The sequence below is a fragment of the Myotis brandtii genome, unplaced genomic scaffold (assembly GCF_000412655.1).
Source record: "Myotis brandtii unplaced genomic scaffold, ASM41265v1 scaffold208, whole genome shotgun sequence".
Taxonomy (NCBI): Eukaryota; Metazoa; Chordata; class Mammalia; order Chiroptera; family Vespertilionidae; genus Myotis; species Myotis brandtii.
Genome location: NW_005357764.1, coordinates 3,875,026 through 3,894,080, shown reverse-complemented (window position 1 = coordinate 3,894,080; position 19,055 = coordinate 3,875,026). Strand labels below are relative to the sequence as shown.

The 19,055-nt window shown below is 39.4% G+C and overlaps 1 protein-coding gene across 7 annotated transcripts in view; it reads right to left on the bottom strand.

Annotated features, from left to right (window-relative positions):
• LYRM7 (LYR motif containing 7) overlaps nt 1–16,602 on the bottom strand; it is a 42,035-nt gene extending 25,433 nt beyond the window's left edge. For 4 of the 7 annotated variants that reach the window (XR_001361988.1, XR_001361990.1, XR_001361989.1 and 1 more), the window contains exons 1-4: nt 16,369–16,498; nt 6,844–6,916; nt 4,370–4,440; nt 650–731 (exon numbers count right to left, since the gene is read on the bottom strand). Coding sequence is in view for 3 of the 7 variants with exons in the window: in XM_014539096.1 (XP_014394582.1) it covers nt 650–731; nt 4,370–4,440; nt 6,844–6,916; nt 16,369–16,404 (262 nt within the window). In the remaining 4 variants the exon portion in view is untranslated. Of the gene's footprint in view, nt 1–649; nt 732–4,369; nt 4,441–6,843; nt 6,917–16,368; nt 16,499–16,530 lie in introns of those variants that run through there. The other 3 variants (XR_001361991.1, XM_014539097.1, XM_005865522.2) reach the window with 2 other exon arrangements.
• Between the last annotated feature and the right edge of the window lie 2,453 nt (nt 16,603–19,055).

Below are 19,055 nucleotides of genomic sequence, written 5' to 3'. Positions count from 1 at the left end.
GATCGGCCCTGCCCTGTGCGGGACCGGGGGCGGTGCCCCAGCCCCTGATCGGCCCTGCCCTGTGAGTGACCCGGGGAGGTAGGGCAGGCACCTAGGGATCGGCCTGCCATCTGCCACCCAGGCAGGCACCTAGGGATCGGGCCTGCCATCTGCCACCCGGGGAGCGGGCCTAAGCCAGCAGGTGGTTATCTCCCAAGGGGTCCCAGACTGTGAGAGGGCACAAGTGGGGCTGAGGGACACCCCTCCAGCCCCCACCCCCCACACCTGCCAGTGCACAAATTTTTGTGCACCGGGCCTCTAGTCATAGAATAAAAGATAGAGAAACAGACTTAGTCTAGGTAAGTGGTAAATGGTACTAGAAATATTAAGAACCCCAAATAAATATGATAAAAATAGTCATACTGTCTTTGTAACTGTAGTTTTGTGATATAATCAGTAAAGTTTTTTTTAAAAAATTTAAAAAGAAAAAATCTGGTAAAACAAAGTTTCATACTTCAGTATTTTTAAATGGTAGCCTTACCAATATGTATAATATATACCACATTGGCAAAATCAAGCTCTTTTACCAATCAGCATTAAAAGCACTGTAATTGCTCAATATTTTAAAACACATTGCAATCAGAAAACATTTTTCTTTTATTTTACTTACTCAGTGTATTGTGGTCTGTGTGAATACCTTGTACAACAGATGTTCTGAGCAACAATTCCACATCAGAACCTATTTTTATTAGCTGTTAAGAAAACCAAACACAGAATAAATCCTTCAGGTGTTTTTCAATGGTTCATATGAATGTACTGTTTTTGAAAAGTATAGGTTTACTACAAATTTTTTATGTAATAATCTGCCTTTAACTGTTTATAACCATTCTAAGTGTGCAGAAAGCTCAGACAGGCATATACTTTTAACTTTTATCCACCTGTTCATATTTTGATCCAAAACAGGTTTAGAGTATTTTTTTTGTTGTACATATATATTTTACAATGTGTTTAAAACACATAGTTTTTTTGGGGTGGTGGTAGTGAATCTTTCTTTTATAGACTTGGATGTTCTGAACACTAGAAAGAGTGTTGGATTAGGAGTCAGAATACTTGGATTCCAATTCTGGTTCTGTCATTAAGTGTATGGCCTTGGTTTAATAACCTACTCTGAGTTTCAGACCTCATTATTTGCAAAATGAAGAAATGGACTAGAACAGCAACTCTCAACGCTGTGGACCCCTTGAGGCACCTTAACACCCTTTCAGAGGATCCATGATGTCAAATTTATTTTCATGATACTAGAGCCTAGACCAGTGGTCAGCAAATTGCGGCTCGCGAGCCACATGCAGCTCTTTGGCCCCTTGAGTGTGGCTCTTCCACAAAATACCGACTTCTGTGCATGGGCCACGAAGTTTCAATCGCACTGTACGTGCGCGCCCGCACGTGGTATTTGGTGGAAGAGCCACACTCAAGGGGCCAAAGAGCTGCATGTGGCTCGCGAGCCGCAGTTTGCTGACCACTGGCCTAGACTCTTCTACACTGTTTGAGTTGTGAGAAGTAGAGTTTTCTCTATGAAATACCATTTGTACTTGAATGAACCACTGACAGGCAGACAAACTATGATTATTCAGACTTGGGTATTTGCTAGATTTTTTTCTTGAAAATGAGTGAAGTGAGGAGGGAAGTTAACAGAGGTCAGATGATATGGTCTTATAGGTCATGGGATGAGGAGTCATGGAGGTTGTGAGCAGAGGAAGGATAGAATATGCCTTTAAAAAAAAAAAAAAGGTTCACTCTGCCTTTAAAAGTATTGAGACCAGGCTGTAGGAATTTAGGGCAAAAGAAGGAAGACCCAGGAGGAGGCTGTTGTAACAATTCAGTGAGAAATGATGGTAACTTGAACCTGGAGATAATGATGAGGAGGGTGAGAAGTGGTTGAATTCTAGGTATATTTTGAAGGTTAAGCCAATAGGATCTGCTGCCAGATTAAAGTGTGAGAGAAGGAAAGCAGTCAAGACAGCACAAAGGATATTGGTCTGAACATCAGGAGGAGGGAGCTGCCATTAATTGACATGAAAGCCTGTGAGTGATCAAAACCTCACACCCGGACAGACTTGAGAAGCTTCTTAGCAAGGTAGAGAAAGGGAAAAAAAGGGCCTTCTCATTGGAGGTGCAGAAGCTGAGTGGAGTCCTAGGTCTAAGGTTGGGAACAAGGATAAATGAGGAGCAAGGGATTAGAGGAGACCAAGAGGTGGTGTGTATGAATTCTAGAGCCAAAAAAAAAAAATTTTTTTTTAAATGTATAACTTCCATTGGACTAATAGGAATAGAGTTCCACATTGAAACTAACCTTTAAGGAAATCTATCACTTGGTGATGTATAGTTTCAAAGAATATTCACAATTTTTGGAAAAGGTTATTATATACTCCTTTACCTTTCCAACTACTTGTGTGAGACTGAATTTTCTTCATATACTTCAACCTAAAAAACATGTTGAATGAGGAAGCAGATAGAATATAGCTGACTTCTATTAAGCCAGACATGAAAGAGATTTGAAAAATGTAAAGCATGCCATTCTTCTCACTAAATTATTTTGAAAATGTAGTATTTTTCATAAATAATGTATTTTTTAACATGTAATGGGTCTATTGTTTTCAAATGATTCAATCAATATCTATTTTAAATTTTTCAGTTTTAAATCCTAATATAGTAAATACTGATAAGTATAACACATAAACAGCACTTTTTAGGGTACTCAATTTTTAAGAAGGTAAAGGGATCTTGAGACCAAAAAGTTTGAAAACTGCTGGTATAGAGGATGCTTAAGTTTCCTTTTGGTGCCAAGTCTAACAAACCCTCTAATATATGACAATGTAATTATCCAAAAGGTACTAAATATTTAACATATGAAGAGTTGTAGAAAGTACCATATGTATTTATATATAACAAATATCTAATTTCTAGATTGCTTAATGTTAAATTAGTAGTCTAAAAGTAAAATGAATTTGGGAGATTGTAGTTCATTTTCTCAGTTTAGTTGATATAAACAATTTAAAATGTAAAAAATTTTAGAAGTTTAAATCATGATTTAAAAATTTAGAAATTGCCAAATTGTTATCAGTTTACTAAATAACAAATAGGACAAACCTCCATATATACCTTTTAACTTCAATTCATAACTTGACTCTAATGTCATCTTAACTTCTACATGAATAAAAATTTCATAGTCCCTGTTTGCCCTATCATATGCTTAAGGGAAATCTTTCCCTTTTTTGTTTATATTACAGGGATAGAAATTCTTAAGCTATTTCATTTTGTCTTGTTGGCTTATTATAGATATTTACTATTTCAAAAATACATTTTTCAAAATATAAATGATTTTCATAAAAAAATTTTAACATTCGGAAATTCTATTTAAACACAGAAGAATTTCTCTAATTTATGCTTTCCTTTTTATCAAACCAATTCTTGGAATCATAACTACCCCTGCAAATAGTTTTCCACTTTTCATTTTCTTCCTATGGGTCCTTTCCCTATATTTATCCAAGGTTAGAAACAGGAATATTTAGGAAGCTCAAAACTGAGATAGCGTATATACGCAGCATGATTTTATACAGGAAACAAATCATGGTGAATTTTTTCAATGAATATGCATTGGGAGTACCAGGGAGCTCACGGACTAATTTCAGTAGACTGTCTTAAACAATTGACTAAAATGCAAATATTAAAGGCAAACCAAGAGTGTTCATGAACTGTGGCTGGTTAACTTCCATTGCCAAGACAGGAATTAAAAGAAAAAAAATCTGTCTAGTTGAGCTAAATGAGTAGGTGTTTCCTCTATAGTTCTGAGTTACCACAGCACTCATTCTTTTCAGTTTCAGTCAGTTGCCTTAAGTGAAGATAGCACTTCTGTGGGTGTCTGAGTTGATTCAGCTGCTCTTGTTTTGACCAGGGCTACCATCCTTGTTCTTTTTACCAGGCAACTTGTTTTCTTATGGCTGTAGGCAGATGACCCAGAGGAGGTGAGCCATACCAAACAAGTGGTTATCTACAGTTGCTTTAACTATCGGGTTTTTATTTCACATAACCCCTCTATTTTCATCATTTCCTCTAGTTCAGCGGTTCTCAACATGTGGGTCGTGACCCCTTTGGCGTTGAACGACCCTTTCACAGGGGTCGCCTAAGACCATCCTGCATATCAGATATTTATATTACGATTCATAACAGTAGCAACACTACAGTTATGAAGTAGCAACGAAAATAATGTTATGGTTGGGTCACAACATGAGGAACTGTATTTAAAGGGCCAGAAGGTTGAGAACCACTGCTCTAGTTGCTAATACAATTTACAAGCATTTTATTGTAAAATTGAAAAATTCAATTACTGTACCTCTTCTATTTTCTTAGAGGAAGCTTCATTTTTATTACTTTTGAATTCTTCATTTATTTTTATTCTGGCTGCTACAGAAAGAAAAATACATAAAGTTATTTGCTTTTCTAATTTATAATTCCTGCCCCAATAATTTACATGTTATTCATTATGAATGACTACTTCTCTAGTAGAGGAAATATATTTGCTCCATGTAAAACAAAGTATAAAAATCAGAAATTTATTAAAGAAGTCTCTTAGAGAGCTTATGACAGGCGGGCAAGTTTGTAATTAAATCTAATATAAACCTTCAGCACTCTAATACTTTTGTTTCCTGCTTTTCACTTCCAATTTCATTTGTGTACTTCTAGATATTAGATTCAATAAATCCAATGTAATTCTTTGTTTCTATAAATCTAAGAATTTAAATTAAAATGTTTTTAAGATGGCAAAACTTAATACTTACAAGCACATTAACCCAGACACACATACACAAATTAAAATAAATATATAGCAGCTCTGAGCACCGTGGCTGACATGTAAAGTAAATGATAAATAAAACTTTTGTTCATGTACACCACTGAGACTTCAGCATCATTACAGCAGCATAATTCAGTTTAACCTGACAAATTGCCTTATTGTATTGCTGTAAGCATTTAATGGAATGATCCATATAAAGTGCTTAGTAAACATACAATGTTACCTGTTCTTATAATTACTTTACTTAAAAACATTTAAAGCAACAAAAATATGCTATTTTGATGGGAGAATAGTCATAAAACCTTCCTTTTATGCTTCAGAATTTCAATATGCAAGGTGGTTCAGAGTTTGGGCTTTGGAACCAGACTGCTTAGGCTGAATCCTAGCTCTACCTCTTGCTAAGTATAATGTGGGGCAAATTCTTTCACATTTTTTAGTTTCTTATCTTAACAGAAATCATAGAGTAAAACCTCGATATAATGGACTAATTCGGGTGAGGCAGGGTGTCTGTTAAAGCTGACAGTCCATTTTATAATAAAACTAGAGGCCTAGTGCACGAAATTTGTGCATAGGTAGGGTCCCTAGATCTGGCTGGTGATCAGGGCCAATTGGGGCCTTCTGGCTGCCGGCCGGGGCCTTCCTTTGTTCTGTGCCGCCTCCTGGTGGTCAGTGCACGACATAGTGAGTGATCGAACTCCCGGTCTCCTGGTTGAACTCCCGAGGGGACACTATGCATATTAGCCTTTTATATATATAGTAGACAGGTTTTCCAAATGTGTATGTTAAAAAATTGACAAATGTAGATACATTTGTGTAATTAAAATTATGTATGAAAGTTTAATTTCACAGAAAACTTTTCTATATGTATGACTGTAATTTTAAATTTATACTAAATAGATCTAGTAAATGTGTGCATTCACCAGTTACTGTGAATAAACAAATGCACACGTCTGGGGTAGGCATGGCTTAGCTCATGTGGGAAGATGGGTGGCACGCGTTAAAACTGCTGCAGAAAGTCACGCCATGCAACAATAGAACCAATTACCCCGTGGGATGTTACAAAGGAAAAACAAACAAAAACTTAACTTCTAATGCTTTGGTATCTGTGATCAAATGCTAATCATTTGCTGAACATTGTTTATGAGCAGTCACTCTTGGATTTAAATATGCAGACTATGGTTGTAGATATGTAACATTTATTTATGTTGGTGAAATTACTAGTATTTTTCAAACATATGGCCTATTCACTAAAATTTGTTAAAAATAAATTTTTTAATAACAAATAAACAAAATAACAAATTTATCAATTTAATTATAAACAAATCTTGGTTTAAAGCATTTTAAAATTAATAGGGTGTTAAATTAATTTCACATGAAATACAGGCTAGAAATTTTTCCATTAAATTCTAATTCTGTTAAATCAATCTCCACAAAATCAAGGGTTTACTGTAATAGCAACTATATCACAGGGTTGTTATAATAATTAAATGAGGAATTTGTGTAAAGTACAATATAAGGCATATATTTTAATATTCAAGAAATTCTTTTTGGTGAATTACAAAAACTAGAATTTCCTGGGACAGTGAAGACACTTAACCTAGGTAAAGAGGTTTAGAAATGTATGAGGATTGGAAGTGAACATGACCAACACAGAACCAGGTAAGATAGAAATCACTTAAAACAGTGAAATGCTAAATGTGGAATTGCTTGGAATAGATTCTCTTTCTTAGGTGCTGTCACTTCTAGAATGACACAAGGCATTAACAATATGGTAGTATCTAGTCCTAGAGTGTGTGATTGTGATAATAAAATTGAGAACGGACTTTAATTTTCTTTAAGTGTATACTCCTCAAAAAAGTGTAATTGTAAACTAATCTTTATAACACATAACAACATTAGGGAAGAGGTAGTGAAGGCCATTCCCTAAGATGAGGCTTGACTATACAGGGTCTCTTGGATATATGAGCAGTCATCTGAAGAATAGACTTGTTCCAAAGGAAAATTAGTAAGCTTACCTTCTAATGCTCTGGTATCATTTTTAAAAACTTGTTGTCTGGTCCTGTGCAATCTTTTAAAGAGCTGTAAAACCTATCAAGAAAATCAGAACTCAGACAGCAAAAGAAAAAAAAAATCACATTTTACATAATTAAAAGATTTAAATAGTAATTCTGTTCTGTTCGTTTCATAGACTATTTTTCAAAGTAGCTGATGAAAACCAGGGTTTCTGGAAATACCTTTACATTGATTATTTATCTTTAAATTTAAAAACTTTATTTACAAAAATAATACAAAGGTCTTTGAAACAAAACAATATAAAGATAGTTAAAAAGTTAGTAATTCCCCTGCAAAACCAGTCTGCCAAGGTAAACAACTTTACCAGTCTGGTATGTATTATCATTTTTCTTAAGATATGGAGGCCTTCTTCTGTTCTTAAAGGGAGGCACATACTAGTATACACAAACTCGTGAACTTATTAAATCTTAAGAGAGCTCAGAAGGAAGATGTTTTGGGTAATTCAGGCAAGTTCAATTGTGATTTCTCAAAAAATAAGTAGAATGCTGACACTTTTGATTTTTACAAGATTATGTTAAAAAATGGAGAGAAAAGAGCCTGGCACTTTGGTAGGAGTCAGATTGTGAGGAGGATTTAGCGATAGACTGAGGCCACCTCGCACTTCTTTAAAAAAACACACAAACTAGTCCCGAAACGGAGCCTAGCCTGGGAGAGCCCAGCTGAGCCCAAACCCCAACAGCTGTAGCCAGTCCCGACTGGGGAGCCTAGCCCTAAAGAACCCAGCCCCGAACAGCCAAACCCTGTCTGGAGGACGGAACCTCGCCCCAAAGAGCCCAGCCCCTAAGCAATACCTGTTCTTCCCGCAGGCTCAAGGAACCCAGCCTGTGTGTCAGTGACTTCCACAGGCACCTCTCCTTGAGAGTCAGCAGCCCTTTCAACCTCTGGCTCCTAGGCCAGGATGCTCCCTTAGGGTCCTTTCCTGTAAGGCACTCTTGTGGAGACCGGGGCTTCCCCAAGGCCCGGATCAATATGATTGTCATGGCCCTAGCCCGGACTAGCCCAGCCAAGGCCTAAGAGGCGAATCTAGTTCCAAAGGGCTGACACTAGTTCCGAAGTGCCGAGCCTAGACTCTAAGACCCAACCTAGTCCCGAATAGCCAGTCAGTACTGAAGGGCGGAGCCTAGCCAAAAGCCACCTCATACTTCTCAAGTCCAAAAGGATACTCAATGTTATTCCCCCGATACTGCTTTTTCTCCTGTCTTCTCAATTTCAGTAATGGAAGACACAGTCTTTCTCAAGCCAGAAATTTTAAAATCATCTCTAAATCTATCTTACTCTTCATGTGGGAACTTTAGGATGTCTAATTTTTGTATTTCCACCATAGCCCCAAACTATTTAAGTTCAGATGCTCCCCATCCGTTTCTTTTTTAAAAAAAATATATTTTATTGATTTTTTACAGAGAGGAAGGGAGAGGGATAGAGAGAAACATCAATGAGAGAGAAACTTCGATCAGCTGCCTCCTGCACGCCCCCTACTGGGGATGTGTCCGCAACCAAGGTACATGCCTTTGACCAGAATCGAACCTGGGACCTTTCAGTCCACAGGCTGACGCTCTATCCACTGAGCCAAACCGGTTAGGGCCCCACCCGTTTCTTAGACTACTTAAAAAGATTTGTTACTCTGTCACCCTTCCTCCTTTTCTCCAGTCCATTCACCAGACAATATCTAACATTTACTGAGTATACCATGTGTGCTAGGTACTGTTTTAAGTATTTTATATATTTTTGAAAACCTATAACTTCAAAGGCATACAGCAAAACAGAAACGGGAAACAAGGAGCAGAAAACATAAAGACAACTACACTTAACTCCCAAGTTATTGCAAACATGCAATAAAAACAAAAAGAAAAATTTAAAAAGGAGCCTTTAGGCCCTGGCCGGGTGGCTCAGTTGGTTGAAGCATCGTCCTGCACACCAGAAAGCTTCAGGTTCTATTTCCCGTTGGAGCAGATGCTTGGTTTTGGATTTGATCCCTGGTCAGGGAGAGTGTGGGAGGCAGCCCGATTGATGTCTATCTTTCACGTTGACGTTTCTCTCTTTCTCTCCCCCCTCTCTAAAAAATCAGTAAACATATCCTCAGATGAAGATTTTTTAAAAAGGAATGTTCAGTAACTCCCAAAAGGTTATGGATATAAAATCAGTAAAAGCAGAGATTAAGTTGACAAATAAAAATTGAGGAGAGAGGGAGAGACCAAGATGGTGGCATAGGTAAACACCGGAGATTGCTGCCGCAAACAACCACTTCAAAAATACAACTAAAAGACGGAACGGACATCACCCAGAACCACAGGAAGGCTGGCTGAGGAGAGACTCTTCAACTAGAAGGAAAAATAACAGCACACCGAGGCTCAGAGGAGGCGCAGTGTGGAAAAAACTCAGGTGCGGAGGTGCGCGCGCAAAGCGGGCTGGTGGCTGAGAGCGCGGTTGTCGTTTTCGGTCAGGGGGGAGTCTCAGACTCTGAGCTCCAGATACGGGCGAATCGCTGGGGACTCGGACCCAAACGGGAGAAGCGGGAGTGTCTGGCATCAGTTGGAAGGCAGCTTTCCCTCCGAGGTTTGCAGCGGTTCCGGGGGTTCTGAGAAGCAGAGCCTCTGGGAACAGGACTGAGGGCACCATAACGGCTCCCTCCGCCCGCCCTGTTGAGCCCGCCCCGCCCAAGCCCTGCGCAGAGCCATTTGCCGGATAGCCTCAGGCAAAGGCTAGATTAGCACCTCCCCAGAGGACAGAAGTTTTCCGCGGCAGACACAGCTGATTCACACAGCCAGTCGGCCTGGTGGTCAAATCCCTCTAGTATTAACTACAACAATCAAGGCTCAACTAGAACAAGACTGCGCACAAAGACCACTAGGGGGTGCACCAAGAAAGCATAAAAAATGCGGAGACAAAAAAACATGACAGAAATGGAGGATATAGAGCTAAAAATCGCAATTTTGAGGGCTTGCAAAAATGTGCTAGAAGCTGTCAATAAACTTGAGGAGAGAGTCACGAAAACTAATGAGACCCTCGATGCTATGATAAAGAACCAACTAGAAATTAAGCATACACGGACTGAAATAAAGAATATTATACAGACACCCAATAGCAGACCAGAGGAGCGCAAGAATCAAGTCAAAGATTTGAAATGCGAAGAAGCAAAAAACACCCAACCGGAAAAGCAAAATGAAAAAAGAATCCGAAAATACGAAGATAGTGTAAGGAGCCTCTGGGACAGCTTCAAGCGTACCAACATCAGAATAATAGGGGTGCCAGAAGATGAGAGACAGCAAGATATTGAAAACCTATTTGAAGAAATAATGGCAGAAAACTTCCCCCACCTGGTGAAAGAAATGGACTTACAGGTCCAAGAAGCGCAGAGAACCCCAAACAAAAGGAATCCAAAGAGGACCACACCAAGACACATCATAATTAAAATGCCAAGAGCAAAAGACAAAGAGAGAATCTTAAAAGCAGCAAGAGAAAGAGACTCAATTACCTACAAGGGAATACCCATACGACTGTCAGCTGATTTCTCAACAGAAACTTTGCAGGCCAGAAGGGAATGGCAAGAAATATTCAAAGTGATGAATACCAAGAACCTACAACCAAGATTACTTTATCCAGCAAAGCTATCATTCAGAATTGAAGGTCAGATAAAGAGCTTCACAGATAAGGAAAAGCTAAAGGAGTTCATCACCACTAAACCAGTATTATACGAAATGCTGAAAGGTATCCTTTAAGAAGAGGAAGAAGAAAAAGGTAAAGATACAAATTGTGAACAACAAACATGCATCTATCAACAAGTGAATCTAAGAACCAAGTGAATAAATGGGGGAAAAGGGGGAAAAAAAGAGGAACAAATGTAATCTGAACAATAAAGATTTAATTTAAAAAAATAAAAATAAATAAAATAAAAAAAATTGAGGAGAGAAAAGATAATTAAGGGAGTGATCTAGATAGCTCCAACAAGAGAGAACAGAGAAAACAGAAATTAAAAGGGAGAATAAATTAAGGAAATTTCACCAAGTAAGGTGCTTGAGTTACTAGATTGAAAGGGCTCCATCAAGTGCCCAACACAAAACCCATACGGCTCATGATGTAAGTTCAGCACAATGCTAATAAAAAGAACAATCTGAGAGAAAAAAACAGTTCACATACACTGGTATGTGATCAGAATGGCACCTGACTTCTCAGATCAGTGTGAGAAGACAATAGTATATTATATTCAAGTTTTGAAAAAAAAAATCCAGCTTAGAACACCAGACACAGCCAAATTATCATTTAAAACAAGGGCAAAGAGACATTTTTTAGAAATGCAAAGTCTCATAATGCCATACACCTTTTCTTGGAACACTACATGTGTTCCACCAAAACAAGGGATGAACCACTAAAGAAAAAAGCATGGGAATCAGAAAGACAGGTGATCCAACACAAGAGAGGCAGAGATAACGGTAAAGGACAAATATAGGTCAGCATTTGTGCAACCAGCTGAAAAAGCAACTAGTCTGGACTACAGAAAAGGTTGAACTGATCCAGAAAAGACGTTACTAGAGAAAAAATAAAACTGGTAGATTTTAGTTTTGCTCAGAGTTCGGGAACAGATATGCAGGAAACTAGCCAATGATAAAAACAAGCCAATGATAAAAACAATGGAATTAGTTAATTTCAAGAAAATAGAAGAATTATAAATTAAAGACAATGTAATCATATAGTTATATTAGAGATCCCAGCTGTGGATAAATTTTATATAGTCAAATAATATCAGAGACAAAAACTGATTCACCAAAATGTGTATATTGTGAAGAATAGGGTGTAAGGGGAAGCTTAGTCCTCAACCTCCAATGTTAAAAGTCAAAAAATAGTATCTCCAAAGAGAAAATAAATAGTAGTTTAAGCATGTTTAGAAACATGGAGGTAAATATCAGAAGGAATAGCTAAAATGATTAAAAGCTCTTATCTCTGGAGAGCAGGAATTAGGAGTATGTAGAAGGAAGTAGATACCTACTGGCATTTGTGTAACATTATTTCTTTTTTTTTAATTCATCTGTATTTGTCAAAAGCTTTTTTAAAGCAGAATGTGACTTGAGCACCACATTTTCATTCACAAAACTTGCTCTGAGTTACTTTCAAATGGCTTTATAACATGCCTAGGTGAGCTTATAATTTTGCTACTCTAAATAATACTTTTCTTTGGAAAACAAGCTGTATGGATAGTTACTCCCATCAGATTGGTTCAGCTTAGTATACTAATTTCTAGAGGCCATACATGCAGTTGATAAATACAGGGGATAGAAGGTTTAAGAAGTAGACCCTAGGGAATGAAAGTTGTTTTAGCCATGTTTATCTCAAAACATTTCAGTGACAAAAGATTTGGTCTACTAAGGAATCCACTTGAAAGCTAAACACTTCAGAGTTAGACCACAACGTTAACAAACATTAGGTTACACACATCTCACAACAAACATAACCTCATTCTGTTAAAATAAGCCAACATCAAACTAGAAGAGAAAAACTAGCTCTGCTTAGAACCAACATCTTTGATTACAGGTTTGTCTCTGGTCTCCTTTTCTTCTTTTTAAAAATATATTTTTATTTATTTTAGAGAGGAAAGGAGAGGGAGAGATAGAAACATCAACAATGAGAGAGAACCACCTATTGGCCACCTCCTGCACGCCCCCCTGTAGATTTTGAGCCCGCAACCACAACCGGGGCCTGTGCCCTGATGCGGAATCGAACCATGACCTCCTGGTTCATAAGCCAAGGCTCAACCACTGAGCCACACCGGCTGGGCTCTTCTTCTTCTTTTAAATCTTCCTCTTTCTCTTCCTTTTCTTCAGCCTCATCATCACTGACTTCTTTATCACGTTCTTCTCCACAAAAAAGTAAGGGAGTAGCCAATAAATTGAGAGTGTTTTTCACAATCTCCTTTATCTTACTCTCCTCCAAGTACTTGGTCTGGTCTTCTTTTAGATTCAGGATGACCTCTGTTTACCTGTGTCAGTCCTAACTGTGAACAATCCTACTGGGGAAGACTCCCAGGCATACTGCTCATCATTGTTATATTTGGTGATTACGGGCACTTTTTCAGGAACCAAATAGGCTAATTACAACCTGACACCATAATGACCAATCACAGAGATATCTGCACCAGCCTGCAAAGCTTCCATTAATGCTTTGGTCCCAGACTTGGCAATAGTACCAAGATGATTGATCAAATCAGCCTTGGCCATTCAATTCCAGTATTCATAATAGTGCGAGCTTGGTCATAATTTGTTTGGAATGAGGTTAATGTGCAGCTCTTTCCCAGAGTCCAGTTTACTGGGATCTGTCAAGCTTTCACAGCTGATCTTGTCCAGTGAATCTGATGAAACTGAAATAAATTCCCTCAGAAGTATCTCTTTATTCAAGTAGAAAATATTGATGATCAGTGACATCAACTAGGCAACTTCTATCTGAAAGGCAAACGTCTCAACCTCTTCCTCCTCCATTGGTTGGTTGTGAGTGTGGGTTTCCTCAGGCATCTCAGCGAAGGGACCACATGGGCTCCAAAATAATGCAGCACCAGGACGCAGAACCAACTAGCCAACTATTTCTTAATCTTTACACATTTATCACCTTTATAAAAACTAAAAATTTTATTTTAAAGTGAGAAAGGGAAAGGATACTATCAAAAAAGAGAAAAGACATCCCACAGAATGGGAGAAAATATTTGCAAACCTTATATCTGATAAAGGGCCAGTTATCTAGAACATATAAAGAACAACTCAATAGAGGGAAGGGGGTAAGAGATCAACCGAAGGACTTGTATGTATGCATATAAGCATAACCAATGGACATAAGACACTGGGGGGTAGGGGAGGCCAGGGGATTGTCAAGGGAGGGGAAAAAAAGGACACATATGTAATACCCTTTGTAATACTTTAAGCAATAAAAAAATTAAAAAAAAAAGAACAACTCAATAATAAAACATTTTTTTAAATAGGCAAAGGATTTGAATAGACATTTCTCCAAAGAAGACAAACAAATGGCTATTAAGGCCAAAGAAAAATGTTCAACATAATTTGCCATTTGGGAAATACAAATTTAAATCTCAAACAGACTGTCAAATTACCAGCAGGAGGGCTGGGGAGGGGTTGTGGGGAGGAGGTAAGAGATCAACCAAAGGACTTGTATGTATGCATATAAGCATAACCAATGGACGCAAGACACTGGGGGGGCGGGTAGGGGAGGCTAGGGGAAGGTCATTGGGGGGAAAAAAGGAGACATATGTACTACTATTTGTAATACTTTAAACAGTAAAATAAAATTTAAAAAAATTTTAATCTCAGTGATACTACTTCACTCCAGTAGAAGGGCTACAGTAAAAAAAGATAGTAAAAAACAAATGTTGACAAGAATGTGGAACTATTGGGATGTATACATTGTTGGTGGGAATGTAAAATGGTGCAGCCACTTTGGAAATGTTTGTCAGTTGCTCAAAAATTAAACATAGAGTTATCATATGATCCGGCTTGGATATATACCCAAGAAAAATAAAAACATGTATTCACACAAAACTTATACATGAACGTCCATAGTATCTATTCATAATAGTGTCAAAAAGTAACCACCCAAATGTTCAACTCATAAACGGGTAAATAAAATGTGATCTATCCCCAAGGCATATTGAAGTCCTAATCCCTAGCACCTGCAAATGTGACCTTATTTGGAAACTAGATGCCCAGTGCATGAAATTCGTGCACTCAGGGGGGGTGGGTCCCTCAGCCTGGCCTGTGCCCTCTTGCAGTCCGGGAGCCCTTGGGGGATGTCTGACTGCCACAGAGGCAGGAGAGGCTCCCGCCACCGCTGCTGTGGTCAGTGCTTGTTATAGCAACCAGTTGTTCTGCTGTTCGGTCAATTTGCATATTAGCCTTTTATTATATAGGATGGGGTCTTTGTAGATGGACCTAAGTTGAGGTCATCATTACTGCCTTGGGGCTATCAGAGCTACTATCACCTTGGAGTTAATAAACTTTTATTAAAAAGCAGAAAGCTAAGTCACATATTGTCTTCTCTTCCCCATTTACTTATTCTGATTGGACAAATTTAGGCAGTGTATATAGAAATGTATTCTTCACAGATCAGTTTGAATCTGACATTGCCACTTATTATAAGCTTGGACAAGTTACTCAGACTTTTTGCCTCGGTTTTGTTGTTTTTTTAATAATGAGGTAATTTTAAGGGTGTATCGTATAATTTCTGTACTAGGTTTTACTGTAGTCATTATTTATCTATTCCTTCTAAGTCTGCGTTATATGCCGCTCCTGAGTACATCCCACCATTGGGCACTTACTACACTGTATGTTAATGGCTCACTTGTACCATACTTCTTCTTGGTTACCTTTGTATCCTCCGCACTTGGCAAGGGTGTCTTCTATATATTATAGGCCTGGCTAAAAGTGTTTTTGGAATGAATCCTTTCATTTGTATTCAAGTTTTCCAAGCAATTTTCCATTTCAAGAACTTTCCATATGCTACTTCCTCTTTCTGGAATGTTCTTTTTCTCTTTTCTCCTAGCTATTTCTAGTTAAACTTCACGTCTCAACCTAACTTAAACTTCTATGAAGTATTGTTTTGCATCCTTCCAGATAGGTTAAAGCCCAATTATATGCACACAAAATACACTGTATTTTCAGCTCAAAGCACTTAATACAATTCTAATTAAGTAATTGTTAAAAATCTCTGACCTGCTAGACTTCTGTATGAAGGCAGAGGTGATTTGTTTATTGTTGCACCCACTATACCTAAATAGCATAGGCTAAATGTTGGGTCTTAGGTATTACTAATAGGTATTATGGAAACTCAATAAAATTTTAAAATGAATAACCCTTTACAATCGTTTAAACCGTAGTGAGAACACCAAGTTCAGTAGTACATGAGGCATTGCTTGGCGGCTACCTGTTATTGGCCATAGCATTGCTTTCCCTCACTTTATTGTAGCAGGCCATTTCCCCCTCCCAATGCCTGTGCTTCCGCCAGTGACAGGGACAGGTCTAACCTGCCATGCTGCTATTGGAGGTTAGGATGGCTACAGGCTGAAATTGTGCACAGGCCAGGAACGTGTAACAGTGGCGAGAAATGAGCCTGAGACCATGTGACCCCGGCAGGACCACCGCTTCCCAAGCTCATTCAGAGAACCGGGGTCTCTGCTCTGTGTCGCGAAGAGCTACCTGTGGTAAGTGAATGTGCTGATTTCCGTGGTTCCTAGACTTCTGTGTGCCTTCCAATTGCGTGACTACACCTTTCACCTCACCGGGCGGTTGGGGCGCAGGCTGCCGTTAGCGTCCCCAGCACTTCCCACGGCTGGGAAACCGGTCCCTCCGACAAATACTCAGCTACTCAGTGGAGAGATGAAACGCGGGCAGAGCTCAAGTCTCGCATTACTGAACACCCTCGGTACCAGAGCCGATTAAGAACTAGGAACCACTGGTGCCCCCCTCCCTCTTCCACACCTGCACAACCGTTCTCCTCAGGGGCGAAGGCCACATCCTCTGTGGAGGGCCTGAACCCGTTACAGAACTCCATACAACTTTCGTCAGGCTGCGCTCTTAACGCCCCCATCCCCCGCTCTCCCCTGTCGGCATCGCACCCAACACCTCCCCAGGCCCTGTCACCTTGGCCGCCTGACCCATGTTTCTCCCACAGCGGCAGCTACCTCTTCAGCAGTCTAGTCGCCCCGCCTCTCAGCAATCAATCACGTCCAGGCGTGCGCAGGCCAACTTCCTAACGCGCTGCAACCAATCACCAGGCAGCATCTCTTCGTAGCCCCGCCTTCCAAGGAGAGCGGGGAGGGAGTAGTTTGCTGAACCGGTGACGTCTGGTAAACCCGCGAGAAGCCGCCGAGGCCAATTGCTGTAACCATAGAGAGGAGAACGGAAACCACCTGGACGCCATGCTAGTTAGGGGCAGAGTCACTTCCGGTTACTTCTGCTGCAACCCTCTGGTGGCGGAGAGTGGATTGACATTTGAGAGATGACTTCGGTACCAACATACCATACTGTTCGCTACCTCCGGTTTCGGGACTGAGTTTATTTATTAAAAAACTCTTTCTCTCTCTTTTTTTTACGTCTTCCGGTTGCGTCTGTTCTTGCAAAAGTGCATAAATAAGAGCGAAGTCATAACAACTGTAGCGAACAGACATTGATTGGAACGCTGACTCCCAAAAGTGCTATGCATGTATTATTCTCTCATTTAATTTCCCCAGAAGGTCCCGCTGTTACTTGCTTAAGACCTTAGGGCTAGTAGATGGAGGTCGGGGATACAAATCTCTATGCCTAACTTGAAAGCTTAGTTTTACCCTCTACATATTCAGCCTGCTCAATTTGCCTTACTCCTTGTTTTTGCTAGTCAAGAGGTCAGAAATGGTTTATTAGCAGCATCACGATCATAAACAATCATAAAGCATTTATTTAAATACATTTTAACTTATGATCTTGCAAGCATCAGGAAAAATCCCAACTTTGTTCCCATTGCATAATCATTGCCTTTTGTACCCCCACAGCCTTTCAGGTTAGGTTAACTTCTAGGTAAAACTGACTTTTTATTAGAAATGAAAAGGTTTTGAGCAATGGGTCTCCAACACCCTTTTCCTTCTCTGTAATTTGTCATTTGAAATTCATCATGGAAATAGCAATTATCCACTTTGCTTTTTTTAAAATTAAAAATTTGTCAAATACGGTTGACATTCAATATTATTTTGTATTAGTTTCATGTGTACAGCATAGTGGTTAGACACTTAACATAATTTACCAAGTGGTCTCCCTGGTAAGGCTAGTACCCAGGTGGCACCATACACAGTTATACAATATTACTGATTATACTAGAGGCCCGATGCACGAAATTTGTGCAAGAGTAGGCATTCCTTCCCCGGCTGCCAGCACTGGCTTCCCTCTGGCCGCCTGCAGGCACTCAGGACCTGGGCTTCCCTCCAACCCCGGCTTCTTCCACAAGGACATCCGGTCTAATTAGCATATTACCCTTTTATTATTATAGATTTCCTAGGCTGTATTTTACATCCCCATGATATTTTTGAGTTGACTTTGCTTTAGCAATTAAACCAAATATACAGGTACTTTCTTTTATCCAGGAAACAATAAATTAGATTATCTTGTGACATTGCATTGTAGAGTCTTCTGATTGCTAATGATTAAAAAATGTTTATTTTCATTTCCAGATTAAGATTATGGCCCAATTTCCTGAAAGTTTATAATTTATTGTCACAATTTCTGGCTAACTGGGGTCCTGTATTCAGTTAACCCAAACCCCTCATCAGCCAATGTTTGAAAATACATTGTTCCCATAGTGCCCAAATCAGTTCAGTCCTGAAGCTTCTTTTTTCTTAGATAAACCTCTCTGGTTCCTTCAATTTTTTCATAAATGGGGTGACTGTTCTGGTTGTTCTGGGAATATGTCCTGATTGGTGTGGGACCCAGAACTGAACAGGAAAATTCCAACATATTCATCATTCATGTAAGTTCATGGCGCCATGTGGTAGGCAGAATAATGGCTTACATAATTCTGAATATATTCCTTACATGACAAAAGGGACTTTGTAGGAGTGATTACATTATGGATTTTGAGATGGGATGATTATCCTGGATTGTCTGGTGGGCCCAAGGTAATCAATCACGAGAATCCATATAAGTGGGAGAAGGAAGCAGAGTTAGGGAGAGGTTTAAAAGAGGAAAATGCTCTGCTTCTGGCTTTGAAGACAGAGGAAGGGGCCACAAACCAAGGAATGCAGGTGGCCTCTAGAAGCTGGACAAGGTAAGGAAACTATTCTCCCCTAGATCCTCTAGAACAGCGGTTCTTAACCTGTGGGTCGCCAACCTGCAGGTCGCGACCCCTTTGGTGGTTGAACGACCCTTTCACAGGGTCGCCTAAGACCATCGGAAAACATCCTAACTGGTTTGGCTCAGTGGATAGAGCGTCGGCCTGCGGACTGAAAGGTCCCAGATTCGATTCCAGTCAAGGGCATGTACCTTGGTTTCGGGCACATCCCCGTAGGGGGTGTGCAGGAGGCAGCTGATCGATGTTTCTAACTCTCTATCCCTCTCTCTTCCTCTCTGTAAAAAATCAATACAATATATGTTTTTAAAAAAGACCATCGGAAAACACATATATAATTACATATTGTTTT